The 16,581-nt window shown below is 49.0% G+C and overlaps 6 protein-coding genes across 10 annotated transcripts; 3 read left to right on the top strand and 3 right to left on the bottom strand.

The window, feature by feature from the left end:
• The first annotated feature begins 323 nt into the window (after nt 1–323).
• Nucleotides 324–3,072, top strand: FOXG_20046 (uncharacterized protein). The gene has a single exon (XM_018400324.1). The coding sequence runs from the start codon at nt 1,200–1,202 to the stop codon at nt 1,635–1,637; it is 438 nt and encodes a 145-aa protein (XP_018246656.1). The 5' UTR covers nt 324–1,199; the 3' UTR covers nt 1,638–3,072.
• On the bottom strand, nt 2,935–3,093 carry FOXG_20045 (uncharacterized protein; the record flags this gene model as incomplete). The annotated part of the gene is made up of 1 exon (XM_018400323.1): nt 2,935–3,093. The coding sequence occupies one exon, from the start codon at nt 3,091–3,093 to the stop codon at nt 2,935–2,937; it is 159 nt and encodes a 52-aa protein (XP_018246655.1).
• Nucleotides 3,094–4,205: 1,112 nt separating this feature from the next.
• FOXG_09421 (uncharacterized protein) lies at nt 4,206–8,233 on the bottom strand. Of its 3 annotated transcripts, XM_018388569.1 has the most exons (5): nt 7,705–8,233; nt 7,533–7,640; nt 7,173–7,483; nt 7,091–7,120; nt 4,206–7,042 (listed from the first exon to the last, which is right to left on the bottom strand). In XM_018388569.1, the coding sequence occupies exons 1-5, from the start codon at nt 7,786–7,788 to the stop codon at nt 4,657–4,659; spliced, it is 2,919 nt and encodes a 972-aa protein (XP_018246652.1). In that variant the 5' UTR covers nt 7,789–8,233; the 3' UTR covers nt 4,206–4,656. The 3 variants fall into 3 exon arrangements, with proteins under 3 accessions (XP_018246652.1, XP_018246653.1, XP_018246654.1); XM_018388570.1 differs by having other exon boundaries at nt 7,173–7,640; XM_018388571.1 differs by lacking the exons at nt 7,173–7,483; nt 7,533–7,640; nt 7,705–8,233 and having other exon boundaries at nt 7,091–7,152.
• A 204-nt stretch (nt 8,234–8,437) lies between these two features.
• Nucleotides 8,438–10,455, top strand: FOXG_09420 (protein PBN1). The gene is made up of 3 exons (XM_018388568.1): nt 8,438–9,018; nt 9,072–9,129; nt 9,177–10,455. Exons 1-3 carry the CDS (start codon nt 8,726–8,728, stop codon nt 10,314–10,316), a joined length of 1,491 nt encoding a protein of 496 aa, XP_018246651.1. The 5' UTR covers nt 8,438–8,725; the 3' UTR covers nt 10,317–10,455.
• A 144-nt stretch (nt 10,456–10,599) lies between these two features.
• FOXG_09419 (uncharacterized protein) lies at nt 10,600–16,501 on the top strand. Of its 3 annotated transcripts, XM_018388566.1 has the most exons (7): nt 10,600–10,854; nt 10,910–11,016; nt 11,094–11,393; nt 11,443–11,880; nt 11,933–12,180; nt 12,240–12,776; nt 12,831–16,501. In XM_018388566.1, exons 1-7 carry the CDS (start codon nt 10,726–10,728, stop codon nt 13,016–13,018), a joined length of 1,947 nt encoding a protein of 648 aa, XP_018246649.1. In that variant the 5' UTR covers nt 10,600–10,725; the 3' UTR covers nt 13,019–16,501. The 3 variants fall into 3 exon arrangements, with proteins under 3 accessions (XP_018246649.1, XP_018246648.1, XP_018246650.1); XM_018388565.1 differs by having other exon boundaries at nt 12,240–16,501; XM_018388567.1 differs by having other exon boundaries at nt 10,910–11,393; nt 12,240–16,501.
• Nucleotides 13,206–16,554, bottom strand: FOXG_09418 (hsp98-like protein). Its single transcript, XM_018388564.1, has one exon. It carries the CDS (start codon nt 16,133–16,135, stop codon nt 13,361–13,363), a length of 2,775 nt encoding a protein of 924 aa, XP_018246647.1. The 5' UTR covers nt 16,136–16,554; the 3' UTR covers nt 13,206–13,360.
• Between the last annotated feature and the right edge of the window lie 27 nt (nt 16,555–16,581).

The following is a 16,581-nucleotide window of genomic DNA, read 5'->3' as shown; positions in this document are numbered from 1 at the left end:
GACTCTCGCTGTCAACCCCCATAATGGACCGGAGGGATCCAGGGATGCATTCGCAAGATGGGCTGCACTAGGAAAAGAATAGCCGACCCAGCACCCTAGCTGTCTTGTTCATCCCGTTCTAAAACTCCCAATCACTCATCAGTCAGTGGTCACAGCCATTGACATTTCCATCTCACGGCAGAGCCCGTTGGTCGGGAGGGGCTTTCAGGGCACCCCTGACCTACCAGTTATTGGGAGCTGGCGGGCCCGCAAAACCAACAAATCTGGCGCCGAGCAGATCTGGCTTTTGACATATTTTGCGGGACACCCCAGTCTCATCTCTGTGTCACCATCCATCATTTGTCTGTCAACGATCCATGAAAAGGCGTCGCGAGAAAAAAAAGTCTCCGTCTATGTCCAGATTTATTCTCGACAAAACTCACCGCCTTGCATGAGTTCATCGGCCTTGCCATACCAGATCTAGGACAGTAGCACAGCTCACAGTACATTACACAAGTCCTAAAGTGTACTTTCCATAACGTGGGGGCGTTCTTCATCAGATGCGCCAAGTCTCCCTAGTGGTTACTGCTCCTGACAGCAAAAAGCAATCCTGTCACTCACAATACCATAACATGCGGACTAATATCGCCCCTTGCCGCCACGGTTCAGGATCCAAAGTTGCCAGTATCCAGCCGATTGGATAGCGTTCAAGACTACGCCGTCGCTTATCTCGCTTTTGCCAGGTTGTCCTTCGTCATAATGACCTGCATGTGCTGGCACCTATACCATATCAACGGCTTTCTGTATGCTCAAAACGATGAAAGACAAAGATGCCAGTTAGATCCAATCTTCCTTCCATTCTTGAACGTCCGAGCAAGTTTTACTTTCTTCTGTCTGACGGCGGATAATTTCCAAAGCCCGATTTGTTTTCACTCACACGTGATTACTTGGCTAAAGCCAGAAGACCAGTGTGTTTTCATGTAGACTTTCGGAAGACGTATGTTCTTCGCATATGGATAGCCAAGAGTCTTGCAGGCTGTGTTCCTCCCTCACCAAGTACAAGCTCAGGGGACATACACAGATCACTCAGTATACGACTTTGTTTTGTCAGACTGGTACACAAAGAAAAGCGGTGACGGTGGCATCGCCAGTCTAATAACCTGAGTATCACTGGCCAAATCGTCGAAAACACTGGTTTTGAATCTGATTGCTTGTCTCATATGATCACCCCAACCTCGGAACTCGCTGGTGGCTGTGAGGTAGAACGTTCACGTGTCAGTCAGTCAGTATCAATTAACAGCAAATTCGGGGCTACAAAGATTCCGTGCAGGTCATCGCATCTTGTTAAAAACAAAGTTCCCTCTACCTACTCGCATGACTCGTTCATGCCATATTCGCTCGATACCGCGAACAGCAAGCAACATGATCCGCGGGGACACTCACCTACAGTTTCAAACATCCGGTACGGTAGAACTGTCTCTTTAACAGGGGCATCCTGGCAAGGCGGGACCCTCAGCGGCAGGCCATCTGAATCAACTGCCACATCGGATCCCCTGCATCTGGCCTCTTCAGCGATATACCTACAGTTCGATGAATCCATCGTGTGCCCTCCTCAGCGGCTATTGCGTTTTCCGCTACTCTTGTACTCTTCTTTATGATCTTACACAAGTTCGGACAGCTTTGGTCAGACCTTGACCAGCATATCATCAATGCATTTCGGAACCGTGTTGCAACACAAGCCACTTAATTACTCCTTGTTGTGCAAGCAGTATCACCCCGCCTCGATCGAACGGCGTTCGCCCCGAGGTCGCACTGAGATTCTGTTGAACGATATCAATCAGGATATCAGTGCATGATCGCGGAAGTAGTTGCCTATGGCCGAGGTCTCTTCCTTTCCGTGCATGCATATTACAAGCTGCATAATGCCTGTCATGAGACCATCGTTTATGCGATACCAACACCGACTACTGTGGTCGGATGCATTATTATTATTATATGATGATAATGATGGCAAAGAATTTTTGCCTGCCACGAAACAGAGGGTAACATACATCGTGGGTGTGTATCCACCATAGATGGCAAGCGATTGGCATTTCATTTTGACCAGGAAGTTGTGGGTGTCTTCGTCCGTCCTCTCACGAGAGTTGAGGTAATTGTGTATTCTAAGATCATACCCCTCCCTTCGCAGCATCATGTCTGGTTGGGATTTTATCAGATCTTTGCAAACTAATCAAGGGCCCAAGTTCCTGTCATTGTTGACATATGAGCAAGCGAACGCCTGATCCTGGTCAACTATGTTTGAGAGGAGACACCAGGTTCATGTTAACTAACGTGTAACAGAAATAGAAGCGACTCCTGAACAGACGATTGATTGCATCCTGACAAGTTTCATTCTCTTTTCTTTTTCCACTTATCCCCCCCACCTGCATTGGTCATATTCACGTCCTATCAAAGAATCCGGGTATTATCACTCGACATGGCCCCGGCCAAGAGTCGCTAGGATCTCGTTGACCTGGTTCTGTTGTATGGATCGATCAAGGTAATTTTGTGCAATTGACTGTCAGGCACCATTCTGGGCTAGGACGATCGGGAAATGCAACGGTGTCGGCATTGTGAAACTTCAAGTTCCATGGAAAGACATATTTTATGCTGGTTGGCTGTTCAGTTAACTCCGTTTGCAACGAAGAGGTTGGTGTGTATCATGGAGGAAAGTTTGTGCTTAGCATATACTAGGCCATCCATTGTATTGGATGTTATACGAATAGCTCATCAGGTCGAGCAATGCAGCCCAACAATCCCTACAACCCACGGCCAAAAAGCAACTCTTCAGGGTCATATCTATTTCGACCCAATGGTACCCACCGCGATGGTAGCGGTAGAAAGGCGTCTCCCAAACAAAAAGAGAAGCGATTGAGAACCATGGTCTTGTGTTTGTCTCTCCTAGGCTGTCTGCTGTCATGCCCCAGTCTGCCGTGACACGATACCGTACTTTGAAGCGGTTGGCCTGAGCGTCCTGTCAGACGGACACCAAACCCATCTTGAGCCGCCGTGGCCGGGCGTCCCTTGGCCCCAGGCCACGGACCCTTTCCCCGGTTCGGCCTCTTGGTCGGCCATTTTTCTTCTTCAGCCGGTGCTCCGTGCTCCGCGCCAGTCTCGGATGATGATGATTGATATTGATGAATGCTACGACATCTCAATCCTTTGCTGTATGGCACCGGCATGTGGGCTACGTCGCCCCTGTTCCCCAAGCACTCAGCTAACTAGGTAGTTGAGTTAACCTTGAGCTTATGCTGGCCTTGAAAGCCGCCATAATACTACTGCATACTACTCTGCAGTTGTATTGCTCAGATATGGGTGACCCACAGCCACTGTCTTTTCCCCCTTTATAGGCCATCCCGAAATCCTACAACGGACAGATATTGTGCTATTCGTACCTGTACAGCAGTTCTACAGCATGAAACATTGCTTTTGTTGATGAAGCGTTGTTGCGTCCTGTATCTTTCCGCTTTAGCACACTCCGTATATCCCCCCGACAAACTCTCCCCTTTACGATATGCCATGCACCCACTAACCCACTCGTGTTACCCTCTACCGTGACCCGAGGTGTCCTTTGCATCTCCTGAGAAGGCTTCCTGACTTCACTCCCTTGTCCGTTGTCTGCGTACCGTCACACCGAGTTCGCAACATATGGACAGCCTGATTCAGGCCATTCGGGAGTTTGTCGGCATCTCAGCTGAAGACCAGGCCGACCTGCCACACATTGAACAAGTTTTGATAGCCAACATAAACAGCAAGAATCAGATTGTACTGAGCGGAAATATCGAGCGTATAAAGACGCCTATCGCCCTGCGGTATCTGGGCTGTTGTGATCCCATCGATCAGGAGGCGTAGAACACTAAGGAAGGCCAAGGTAACTTGGCTCGAGTATCACCACTGAATACCAACTTGGTAATTTGCTATGATCCTCAGTGACATGCCGTGAAGATGTTGAAGCATACTCCCGAGTAGCGACTGCCCGGTTGTAGGGTGACTAAGTTTAAGAATGTATCATTATCACAGTTGGTGATTGTTCACATAGTGTTATTTGGAACGTTATTCATTCAAGAACAACTGCCGTATTCACATATGGCTATTGGAGTCGCTGTAAGTTGTTGTGTCATAGTGTTACTGAATTTCACGATAACTGTCATCCGTAAATTTATCTATTTAACTCATTTCTCGCACTCCGGGCATACACTGTAACGCGTGGGCACACATAGTGAACAGGATGGTCCTTTTAAATGATGAAAGCCAAAATGGAGGAGACTAAGAAGAGGAACAGTGAAGTTCTGACGGCCGTCATTGAACGACGACTGAGTTTGATGAGTAGGTATGCGAGAGTTGTCCTTTGATGTTGTCTGTCGATGTTCAGGTTGACAATTAATAGAATGACGACCATTTGCTGGTGAAAGCCACGATGTAAACAAACATCAACGTCCTTGATGATTTCAACAAGCTGTAACATGAGAAGCAGAATAAAAAGACAGCTGGAAGCCTTTGGTTTTATGTCTCGTTATCACGAGGACTAGATATAAACTCCCACCTCTATCGCTCTATTATCCCTCCAGAATGAACTCCCAGATCTGATTCGAGATCGATCTATGCATGATACGTAAATCATAACCCGTATGCCCTTGACTATGTCCTTCGGAACACCTTATTCAAAAGTCCGCCTCCTCGCCCTCTTCGAGTTATCTCGTCCGGGGATGACACCGCCCTTATTTCCTTACCCTTGCTTGTCATCTGCGGACTCCCATCTGATGCTACTTCGTCTCCACGAGGAACTTCGACGTACTCGTCCGACTCTCGATTTACATTTGTCCGGTCAAAGTAACTGTCGGCTGCCAATTTCGAATGACCTGGCTCATAAACAGTGGCTTCTGCTTGGGAAGCTTGGCCATCTCGAATTTTGGTCAAGCCGCGATCCAGGTACTCTACCATTTGCGCCTTGGTGACAAAGGTTTCGTCATCAGATCGTCCAACACCGTGAACGTCTTGTGCCTTCTTGAAGAGTGCAGGGAAATGGGTTTGAAACTCACTCTCAAGGGCCTTTTCTTGTTCTACTAGTGCTGTGGTTCGCTCCTCGTTATGCCCAGGAGATGAACTGAGGTGAAGTGTCTGATCCTCTGTTTCCAATCGTGCGAAAAGGGCAGCAAGCTCCCTCTCATTGCTTGGCATGCCTTCACTGATAGGTGCTTCCTTGGGAGGCCCTTTCTCGGCATCGCTGTCTTGAGCGCGGTATACGTGTTTGCCGAATGAGTCACTGAACTCTCGATAATGTCCTTTCAAAATGAAGCATCGTCCGTGCCAGCCACATGCCCAGAGCTTCTCCAGCAATATATCGGCTGAGGGGCACTCCCAGGGGTACTCAAGCCCACGTGAGTAGAATACAATACATCTCGCTTGCTGCCAGCGTGAGAATGTCCTCCGACTTTGTGCGTCGGGGAAGGCCCGCTCAATCATATCTAGAGAAGCTGGGCGTAGGAAGGATTGAGGAGCACGCAAATGGATTGCACCCCTGATGTGCGACCTCTGGAATTCCGTCGATGACCGAAGATCGAGTAAAAGACTCTGACCTGGTAAAGATATGTCCAAAAGTTCACTTAGATTCGCTGGCAAGATCATGCGGGGCCCTTCGTGAGCACCGGCTTTCGAATCTTCGACTCTCAGGGCTGCGAATCGTTGGGAAAACGCATCCCTCTCTCTCCGATGATGGAACCAGACTTCAACATGCCATGGTTCTACTCCCAGGTTTGAGGCGAAAAACGCTTTCTGGCCATCGTTGGGCAATGGCTCAGTCTGGTAGTATTCCTCTAGACGTTTCTCCACATGAGGGGAGAACTTCTTGGGTTCTGGAACATCAGAGCCAAAAGTGGTACGTCGCAGAGCTTGCTGTTGATTCATAATCATCTGTCTCGTCAGGTTTCCACTACCCCCCAAAGATGACGACGACTGTTGCCTCTGTAGTGTGGTAAGAGATGTTGTGGAATGCATCGGTCTCATGGATCGCTGCGGTAAGCTCTGAGGCGGTGATCCGGGCTGTGATGGCATATGCAAGGGCGAGAGCTGCTGAATTGGCGGGAGAGTACTCCTGACCACAGTTCCGGTTTGCCTGCCGTACGCAGGATCCCGAAAAGCTCCCATCTGGCCAGTCAACCCCGTAAGTTCTGTAGGTACAAAGGTTGTACCCGAAACACCAGAAATGAACGATGCGCTGTCATTTTCAACCGGATAACGGTTTGCGGGAACCAAGGTCGGCACCGATTGGTTTCGGGGCTTCTGAGTCATCAAGTTATTCGATCTGATAAAAGCAACGAACGATGTTGCATGGTCTTCTGGCAGCAAGTCCCAGATAGAGACCGGCATGGAGACAAGGAGCATTGTTGAGTGACTCTTGAAAACACCCTGAACCTTGACATATTTGGCCATAGCAGGGAAAGCGCCAAGCCATTGCTCCCATGCGTTGATATCAAGCCGCTGGTCATCCTCCAACGCCAAAGAAATCATGACATGAGGAGTATCTTCGTTGGGTTCAGTAAACATGTAGTCATTCCGTGAGACAGGCGTGGTAGAATCAGCCGCTCGGCCAGTCTCATGGACCATCGCTGGTATCGGCAGTAACTCAGGAGATGGCAAGTTATCGCCGCGAGACATCCGAGACATTTCGATGCTTGGCGCTTTGTGGTTGGAAGTCATCATGAAATGCACAGGGGTCGATCGGGCCTCAAAGTATTTGCCATTGATGGTGATGGGTCGAGGATGTTTTAATCGAGCAAGAACCTCGGCGTGGAGCATAGCAGCGGAGAAGGCTCGGACACGCCACTCTTGAAGCACTTCAATAAGGGCATTGGTGAAAGAGTAACGTCCGGGATCAGGTGCAATGGCGTCCCAGCTCGAAGCTGAGATGGTCTCAGTGATACTGGCTCCGCTGGGAAAAGTTGCACTTGCAGCCCCAGCGCAGCAATCTAACAGAATGAGGACATCTGATAGTGAGCGTTCGAGTAGAGTCTGAATTGCAGACCACCTTTTCTCGTTAGACGTGTGGTTGGATACGGGTTGAGGAGGGTCTTACTGAAGCCATGGCGAATTCGCTTCGCGGGTACTGATAAAAGTTAGACGATCTTCATTACATGCTTGCGATTAGAACTACTTACGCACACCAGGTACTTTGCCGGGACTCGTCGATTCTGGCATGCCCACCGTAGTAGACAACAAACAATGTATCCTGGGACTCATGATCCTTGATCAGTTGCCCTATGCGCATCATCAACTCCAGATGGGAGTTCTCTGAAGGGATGGCAAATATGTCAGTGTTAAAGCCATAGTCCTCACTCAAACACTTTTCAAGGTCTTCCAATTCAGGAATAACGAAGAGATCATCCGAGTTCCAGTGTAATAACAATGCTTGCACTTTGCTGTATCTGGCTGAGGACCTCCCACGATTAGGAAAAGCGCGGGCGGCGGACTGGAGAAGAGTTTAGAGACTGTTCTTGTGACGGATAATAGAGACTGACATCTTCAAGTCTTTGTGCGAATTGGCCGATGTGTTTGACATGAAAACTAGTACGGCTTGTGTCATGAGTTGCAGACCTGGCATAGTAATCTCCCCCACTAGATGCGGCCTAGGAAGTCGCATTTTTGTAAGTCACTGCCTTATGTTTGAACGAAGTAAAGGATCAGACACACCATAGGAGGGCCAGTGCTTCTTGAGCCTGGACCTTCGACAGGTCTCCGCGAGCGTATAGTAACGTATGGTTGATGATCGGCCATGGCGTCGAATGCGCAACTTGTGAATGTACGGGTTGTTTCGCGGACCAGCCAGAACACTCAACCGCCTCTGTCGCAACTTGACTGCTGACTCTTGGTTATATCTACACTTTTGGTCGCTAGAATCGAGATCTGGGCAGTTCAGATGTGGTTCTATTGTCTCGCTCTCAATGTGGGTGGGTATCGTGCTCTAAAGCTACAGCGTTTGTCGGCTCACTTGGAAAAAGGCATGGTCGTATCGTACAGCGTATCGTTGGTAGTATGTATGTATCTACGGTCGAGCGTCGTTTCACGGAGGCAGCAATGAGTATGTAAGAGGGGGGAATTCTAGATTCTGTTGTGGTATTATCATCTCGACGGCAGGAGATTATGGAAACGGGGAGGGATGATCGTTGGAGCGACTTTCTTCAATTCGCGACCGAGGCGGCGTGTGGCAGACTCACCCGTCCCTTCCTCAAGTTTGAAATGGATCGAGTGTCGGTCCCCGAATAAGCTTAGCGCCGAGTCGCTGGCGGTAACCAAAGAGGAAGAGTACGAGGGGCAGGGGCTCGGGTATTCGGTGACACCAGCCAGTGCCTGATGTCCATACAATCCACGTGTACTGGATACTTGATTGCTTCTTTCAAGAGCTTTGGCCAACCACTTCAAGATTCCGTCACCAAAACCAACGTCACCTTTTGGGGGAAGCCTCTGTCAACCAATTCACACACCGAGCGCAACTACGAAGCGATTCATAAACAAGGCAGAAACATAAAATCTTTTTTTTATTGGCTAGCTCATAGCTCATACTCCAAACGCGATCTAAGCCTACTCTAGAGTTTATCCACACGCGACAAGCTTCCTTGAAAGCTCTCAGGTAGCTTCCATACTAAGCTGAGAGACAGTTTGTATACCTAAGCAACACACACCACAACAGGAGCAAGCATCAACTACCGCCATCATGCGTGAGCGTGTCACGTTTATCCACAACGACTATACCCTTGATCCTGAGGAGTTGGACAACCAAGAAGCTGGATTACTTGGGCCTCAAATCGAATCAGTTCGTCAGGATAAACTCACTATCCCCTTCGACGAGTTGCCTAGTGAGCTCACCGATATACTCCAAGAGTATGAGGCTCTCCATATCAGATGGGCTAGCCCTGTCAAATCCGAGACACTCGACCCTTTCACTTCACGAATTTCACCAGGGCTTCATGTCTATGTGACTCCGGAATCCCCAAACTCATGTAACCCGTACGTCGTGAACTCGAGTTGCGGCCACTTGAAACACTAACCCAATATCCTAGAACAAAACTTTGTGGCTGGCTCCAGAGGTTTGGGCCATTGGCCTGTTCGAAGCCAGAGGTGGGTTCCATAAGCCATCTAACTAACAAGATGCTCACCAGTAACAGGCTTTCACTGAGTTTAAGCAACCAGCTACCTCCACAGCCCCGAACTTCTCATTTCATCAAGCACTGGAAGATCTACACTCCTTCATAACTGTTAGCTCTCAGGAGTTCTGCCCTGAACTGGACACCGTTTGTAACGCCCGACTACGAAGCTTGTTGACCGCGACTAGCTTGGACTTGTCCTTTGATAAGTCTACAAAAGCTCTTGTCGCTTCTGCACTATGGCCTCTTCGACCCCAAACCGTTGCTGTTCCTGCATCAACTGAAAGAAGGGTCGAAGTTGGCATTTTTGTCGACGACCGCTCGCAACCAAACATAAAGGAGAATGAACTTGGTGTCGCTGGCGTTCTATCCGTACTTGGCGACAAGAAAAAGCCTTCGCCAACCATCTTCACCTTCCCAGCCCGACACCGTCGAGATGAATCTGTCTTTACATCTAGATTTCTCACACCCACAGGGCTTCACCCAACTCTTCAGCTCAGCTTCAGCTCTAACAAGCCTCCAAGCGCCGAGGGCGAGTGTGCGCCATACGCATTCTTGACATTACCCAAGACCATATTTGCGGATCGTTATCAACTAGGAGACGATTTGTTCCTGGCCTCCAAGAACTTGACAGCTTTGCGATACACAACTCTACCCGTGGACTTGGAAGCACCAGCATATGCCACTGAGGCATGGGGGTCCAGTATTCTGCTTGAGCTCGCGCCACCTACCTCTGAAGAAGGGCAGCCGTGGAATGTTGAGATCCCTCTTCACCTGCGATACCTTAAGCCTTCAGTGACTGGCCAAGCCGAGGCCGAGGTTCCCTATCCTGCTGTCTTCTGGGCATGCTCCTCAGGGGAGGAGACGCTGGAGAACCCATTTGATCGTCTCCATATTGGCTATGACAATCTTTTCCCTCGAGACACTGCCTTCTGGCACGTCACCCCTCAACCAGAGGGTGGGGGCAGACTTATGAACCGTGTCACCGTCCCTGTCCTTAAGCTCGAGGGCATAGATACAATCAGGTCAGGCACGGCAATTGCTGTTTCGCTAGGTTTCGCCTGGGTACTGTGGAAGCTGGTCGGTGTTATGCTGAAGTTTGAAAAGCCAGTGCTCAAGAAGATCGCCCCAAAGAGGTCTAAACAAACCAAGAAAGCTTGAGGTCAAGTTTCATATTAGTTTGTTTGATCTCTGATGTAATGGTGTAATAGATGAAAGAGAGATGTAGATGAGAGTTCAACACTAATTAAATCAAGAGGACTAGTATTTTTCTCCTCTACTAACCTATCGGATTTTCGCTTATTGTCTGAAACCCGCCTTAGTACCTACCTATTCTGTATCGCCCAACGCCGACTAAACGTTGTACACGTGACGTCAGACACTCAAGATAGTAGAACGCAACTCGACCACTAGACTGATTGATAGACTTCTTAACTATCTCCATCTCCATCTCAAGTGACTCATCGACAACTCATAAAATTTTATTACTGTGAGCCTAATTAAATGATATAATCCAATCAAGGTTACAAGCCACCGTATCATCCGCTCTGTGTTATAATAATGCAAATTGATGGCTCCAACACCATCATCAGACGAGTCACCCGCATCGACTTCTGGCCCGGGCCTCACACGAGCGCCAGACTCACCGCAAAGCAAAATTAGACGAAATGTAGCCTGTATCAGTTGTCGTGACTCAAAGGTGAGTTGTCTCGACTGAGCTGAGTTGCGTATGGTTAATGCTGAATCTGGGCTAGGTGCGGTGTCGAGCGAGTCCTGTCACGGGACAGCCATGTCAACGATGCGCCAAGTTACAAATTCCGTGCGTATACGATAGATCACATAAGAGAGTGACAAGGAGAAGGTAATAGTCTGATTGCACTACTCCGAAATGACTCTATGGTTTCATCTGAATAAGTGAGTGATATTGACAATATGTAGTAAACTCGAGCTTCTGGAACAAGAACTCAGATCCATCAAAGAAGTTGTACAGCCCAAGAGTAACGCAGAATCACCATCAGTCTCTCAAAGAAACGGAACTGTGTTTCCTACAAAACCATCCCAATTGCCTCCAGCCACAAATGGAACCGTCTTTTCATTATCAAGCAACCTGCAAAGCCCTCAACAACCCCAGTCGTTCGTGCCATCAGCGACGTTGCTCGAAAAGACAGAGCCTACAAAACCTCGCATGTTAGGTGGTAAATTGGTGTCTGGACAGGATATTGACTGGTACTTTGAGAAGTAAGACTCCCGGGACTGATGCTAACAGCAGTAAGGCTGACAGCTTCAGGTATTTGCAATGCTATCATCCCTATCTACCCATCTTGAGGAAGAAAGACCCAGATGAATGCTTCGAAGCATCAACAACTCTCTTCTGGACAATAATATCGACAGCTTGTCGTCGATACGCTAAAGATGAACAACTTGTAACTCTACTCCTCGATTCTCTTAACCGCGACGTTTGGGTCCTGCTTCAAGCCATTACATTAGACCTCGAGTCTATTCAGGCTCTCTTGATAATCTGCACTTGGCCATTCCCTACCATCAGGTTTGTCACTGATCCATCACCTAATTTTATAAGCAGTGCCCTCAACGCTTGCATGCTTCTCGGCCTACATACTGGACGAGGATCTCATCCTAGCTTCTTGATTGGCGGACGCCAGCACATGACATGCACAGACTATGAGGCATCCATAACGTGGGTGTTCTGTAGTATTCTCGCTCAAAGGTTTGTCTGATCTTGCAATGGCAGTGTAGCCTAGATTACTGATAATGTGCAGAGTATCTACAGGCAATGGGCACCCGCCTCCTTTTCTCCAGCATAATGACACCAAGTGCAAGGATACCATTAAAGATACTCTTGCGCCGGAGTTGCTCACCTTTTTTGAGCTACAAAAGTTTTCAAATAGGTTACATACAGCCATGTCTGCCCAGATATCGGCAAACAATGGGGTTCCTGAAACCATCGTCAAGATGTGGGAAGCTGAGTTTGAGCTTCTAAGACCCCTTGTCACCCGTGTCGAAACAGGTAGGCTCCCGGTATCACCCCTACTCAGCATGTCATTGCTAAAAAAAAACTCCTTCCAGACTTCTCTCGTTTTATAATGCTAGTTGCTCAACTCGAGGTCCAGGCTTACTACTATATCTCGCCCCCTGACCAGCGTCCCAATTTCACCCTCAATACTCTCCGCACATACAATACCTCACAGAATCTTATAAACACAGCCCTCACACTCGAATCAACGTGCCAACTACTTACACACAGCCCCCACTGGGTCTATCGTGCTTTAGTCGATGCCAGCTGCATCCTCCTATCCACGCTACACTCCACTGCTGCTCCGCAACATCTCTCGTCCTCAGACGCTGAAGTTGTCGCTGCGCAGGTTCTATCCCTTCTAAAAACCTGCTCAGTTCGTGACAATGACCTCCCCACACGAGGATCCATCATTCTTGAGACTTTTTGGTCTGTAAGGCATTTGCTCCCTAAGTGGGATATTCCTGTTGGTGCATGGCCGGATCGTATAGGTGCTGCCACATCGTATTGGTGTCTCACAGCCTTCAAGAATGCGTTGCAGGAGGCCAAGAATATCACAGATGGTACACAAAAAGGCATTGATGCCTTTCGTAAGTCTACAATCTTAGTTAGATGGATTGGGATTGCTCACATGTGGCATCTAGAACAAAGGTTCCCGGGGAACAATAACGGTGACAATAACGAGAGCAATGTCAACGCTAACACAGACATCAATGGCCAAGAACAGACTATGGACAGTGCCATCGATCCCCTCCAGGGAATTGACTGGTCCATGATCATCGATGACTTCGGCTGGATTGGAGAGGGTCCCGTGTTTCTTGGGCCAGCATGATAGTCTAAAAAAAGTTTCAGTTTGAATGGCGACTTTCAGTCCAGATCTCTATAGAGATATTATACTTACCGCAGTGTTTACTCGGACAAACCAAACCAGATAGATCAAGTGTGAGCTATCCGGGTAACCACTCAGGACAACCCCGTATAGATTGAGTCAAAGCATGTCACATCGTAGATAACAAAGATAATTTGAACTTTTGTTCCCATTGTTTATAATCAAGTAGCTAAATACAAACACCAGGGTGAAACCTTAACTCCGTCATGCAATCATCAAATTCGTCCATGAAAACAATGTCACCCATCAGTGCCCCTTCAATCACCAATTTTTAAATGTAAGCGCTTAGTCGTAGATGTCTTGATCCATGTCATCCAACATCTCGTCGACTGCATCCTCTTCATCAACCATATCTTCATCCTCTCCAAGCTCACTGTCGGGATGGTTGGAAAGCACAACAATCTTGCCATCAATGAGCTCAACACGCGCGTATTCGCCATCGCGGATGTTGTTGCGCAGGATGAGAATAGCAAGACGGTTGAGGACCTCCTTCTCGATAAGACGAGAGAGAGGTCGAGCACCATAAGCCGGTGAGTACCCACTGTTGCCAAGGTAATCTTTGGCTTCTTCCGACACGTCGATATGGACCTTTCGGCCATTGTCTTCGAGTCGTTTCTGGATCTCGCCAAGCCGAATATCGACAATCTTGCGAATCTCCTTGCGTGTGAGACGGTTGAAGATGACAACCGAGTTGATGCGGTTGAGGAACTCAGGCAAGAAGTAGTTACGTAAGGCGGTCATAACCAACTCGCGAGTACCGGGGTCGACACGACCCTCCTTCACGCCAGGTCGAACAAGGTATTCTGCACCCAGGTTAGAGGTCATAACCACGATGCAGTTCTTGGCGTCAACGACTCTGCCTTGGCCGTCAGTGATACGCCCATCGTCCATGAGCTGGAGAAGGACAGTGAGAACTTCCTTGGCAGCCTTCTCAACCTCGTCAAAGAGCAAGATTGAGAATGGCTTGCGGCGGAGAGCCTCAGTGAGCTGACCACCGGCATCATGTCCAACGTATCCAGGAGGCGCACCAATCATGCGGCTCAGCGCATGTCTCTCCTGGTATTCAGACATATCAAAGCGGATCATTGCCTTGGCGTCGTCGAACAGAAATTCGGCCAGGGCCTTGGTCAGAAGGGTCTTTCCGGTACCCGATGGACCACAGAAAAGGAAGCTAGGCGGCTGATTGGGATTACTAAGGCCAGAACGCTGGAGTCGAATGGCGTTGGCGACAGATTGAACAGCTTCCTTCTGGCCAACAACGACCTTGCTGAGCACCTTTTCCATGTGGATGAGCTTCTCCTTCTCAGAGGTACGCAGGCGAGTGACTGGAATGCCAGTCCATCGAGCGACAATCTCGTTGATGTTATCTGCGGTGACGATGTCGGTGACCATGGCGCCACCAGAGTCCGTGGGGGCAGTAGCGTTAAGAGCGGCGTCGGCAGCAGCTTTGCGAGCCTCAAGCTCCTTGATGACAGCCTCTTGTTCGGGGATGGCACCATACTTGAGATCGGCGGCCTTGGCGTGCTCAGAGTTATTCATGGCATCCTCGAGGCGCTTCTCGAGATCATCGAGCTTGAGCTTGGCTTGGTGAATCTCCTCACTGCGCTTGATCTCGCTCTGATACTTCTCACGGAGAGGCTGTAACTCCTCTTCAACGTTCTTAGCATCCTTTCTAGCTTGAGCAAGACGAGTCTGGGATGCCTCGTCCTTTTCCTTCTCAAGAGCCGCAATCTCGATCATAAGCTGCCTAAGCTTGCGCTCGAGAGAGTCGATAATTTCGGGCTGAGACTCTCGAGCAACACGAACTGCAGCAGCGGCCTCATCGACAAGATCGATGGCCGAGTCAGGCAGACGTCGGGATGTAAGGTAGCGTGCAGCCAGATTAGCGGCAGCTACGAGAGCGCTGTCGAGAATAGTGACTCGGTGGTGACGGTCATATCGCTCCTTGAGACCTCGAAGGATAGAGACCGTCTCAGGGATGCTGGGTTCCTTGACAATAACCTGCTGGAATCGACGTTCGAAGGCGGCATCCTTCTCAACGTACTTACGGTATTCAGCAAGGGTAGTCGCACCGATACAGTGTAGCTGGCCACGAGCAAGCATGGGCTTGAGAAGGTTGGCAGCATCCATGCCTCCCTCACCGGACGAACCAGCGCCCATGAGAAGGTGGATTTCATCGACAAAGAGAATGATGACATCCTTTGACTCAGTAATCTCCTTCAAAACACCTTTCATTCTTTCTTCAAACTCTCCACGATACTTGCTGCCAGCGACAAGTGCACCCACGTCAAGCGAAAGGAGCTTGCATGACTTCAAGTTGTCAGGAACATCACGGTTGACAATTCGCTGTGCCAGTCCTTCAATGACTGTGGTCTTGCCTACACCGGGCTCACCGATAAGGACAGGGTTGTTCTTGGTTCGTCGAGAGAGAATTCTGACAACTCTGCGAATCTCCTCCTCTCGACCAATGACGGGGTCGATCTTCTTCTCGCGTGCCATTTCAGTCATGTCAATGGTGAACTTGGCCAGGTTCTCATTCTCCTCTTCAGTATCAGCCGTCTTGCTGTCGACTCGCTTTGTTCCCCGAATAGCCTGTACTGCTTCTTGTACCAGCTTGGGCTTGGGAATGTTGGCTTCCTTGAGAGGTCCTTGGATGGTTGAATCCTCAGAAAGAGCAGTGATGAGGTGGTCCACGCCAATGTATGTATCCTTCTGTACCTTCTGCAGTTCCATGGCCTTTCTTAGCACATTGTGGAACTGAGGTGCCAAAGAGACATGCTCAGGTGGGGGGTCTTGACTTGGGAGTCGAACGAGGGTTTTCTTGAGGGCTCGATCGAAAAGTTGAGGATCGCCATGTGCTCGCTCAACGACTTGTCGGAAGAGTGTGCTTGTGGGAGGAGGACCGTTCTGTTGATCCTTTGAAGGGTCCGGGGGAGGGTCGAGCAGAGATACAGCGAGATGAACCGGCGCAAGCTGGGAGTGGCCGTATTGTTCAGCCAAGGCCATGGCATCTTCCACGGCCTTTTGGGCACGGTCTGTGAAGTCCATGCGGCTATTCATGATTGCGGTGTGGTAGTGAGAGTGTAAACGATAGTTTAAACAAGAGAATTATTGTGTATGTATAGTCGTAAAGTAGTGTTGCCCAGTTATTAAAGTAGTATGTAAGAGAAGGGCGATGTCAGGTTTTCTGACTTGGGAAGATTGGGTATCGTTTGATGTTGTGGGGTATAGTTGCTTGCTGTACTTAATGTAGAGAAGAAAGTAAGTGATCCGGAAGACCGAGGATCAAGAGGTGAATTTATTCACGAATTGGGTGGATCTCATGGAATAATCAAGTCACTCCATAGAAGAATCTGGCGGAGGATATCGTCCGACATGAAGTATCGAGATCTTGATGGTAGGATCCAGCAAGGTCAAGTAACATCGATACAAGCTCATGGAAACCTCCAGCCCAACCCATCAGCTTCTGGCAGCTTCCGGATTCTTCGACGTCATTGGAGCAAGGT

This window comes from Fusarium oxysporum, chromosome 9 (assembly GCF_000149955.1).
Source record: "Fusarium oxysporum f. sp. lycopersici 4287 chromosome 9, whole genome shotgun sequence".
Classification (NCBI taxonomy): Eukaryota; Fungi; Ascomycota; class Sordariomycetes; order Hypocreales; family Nectriaceae; genus Fusarium; species Fusarium oxysporum.
Note: the sequence above shows the minus strand (reverse complement) of the source record. Positions and strands in the feature narration are given on the sequence as shown.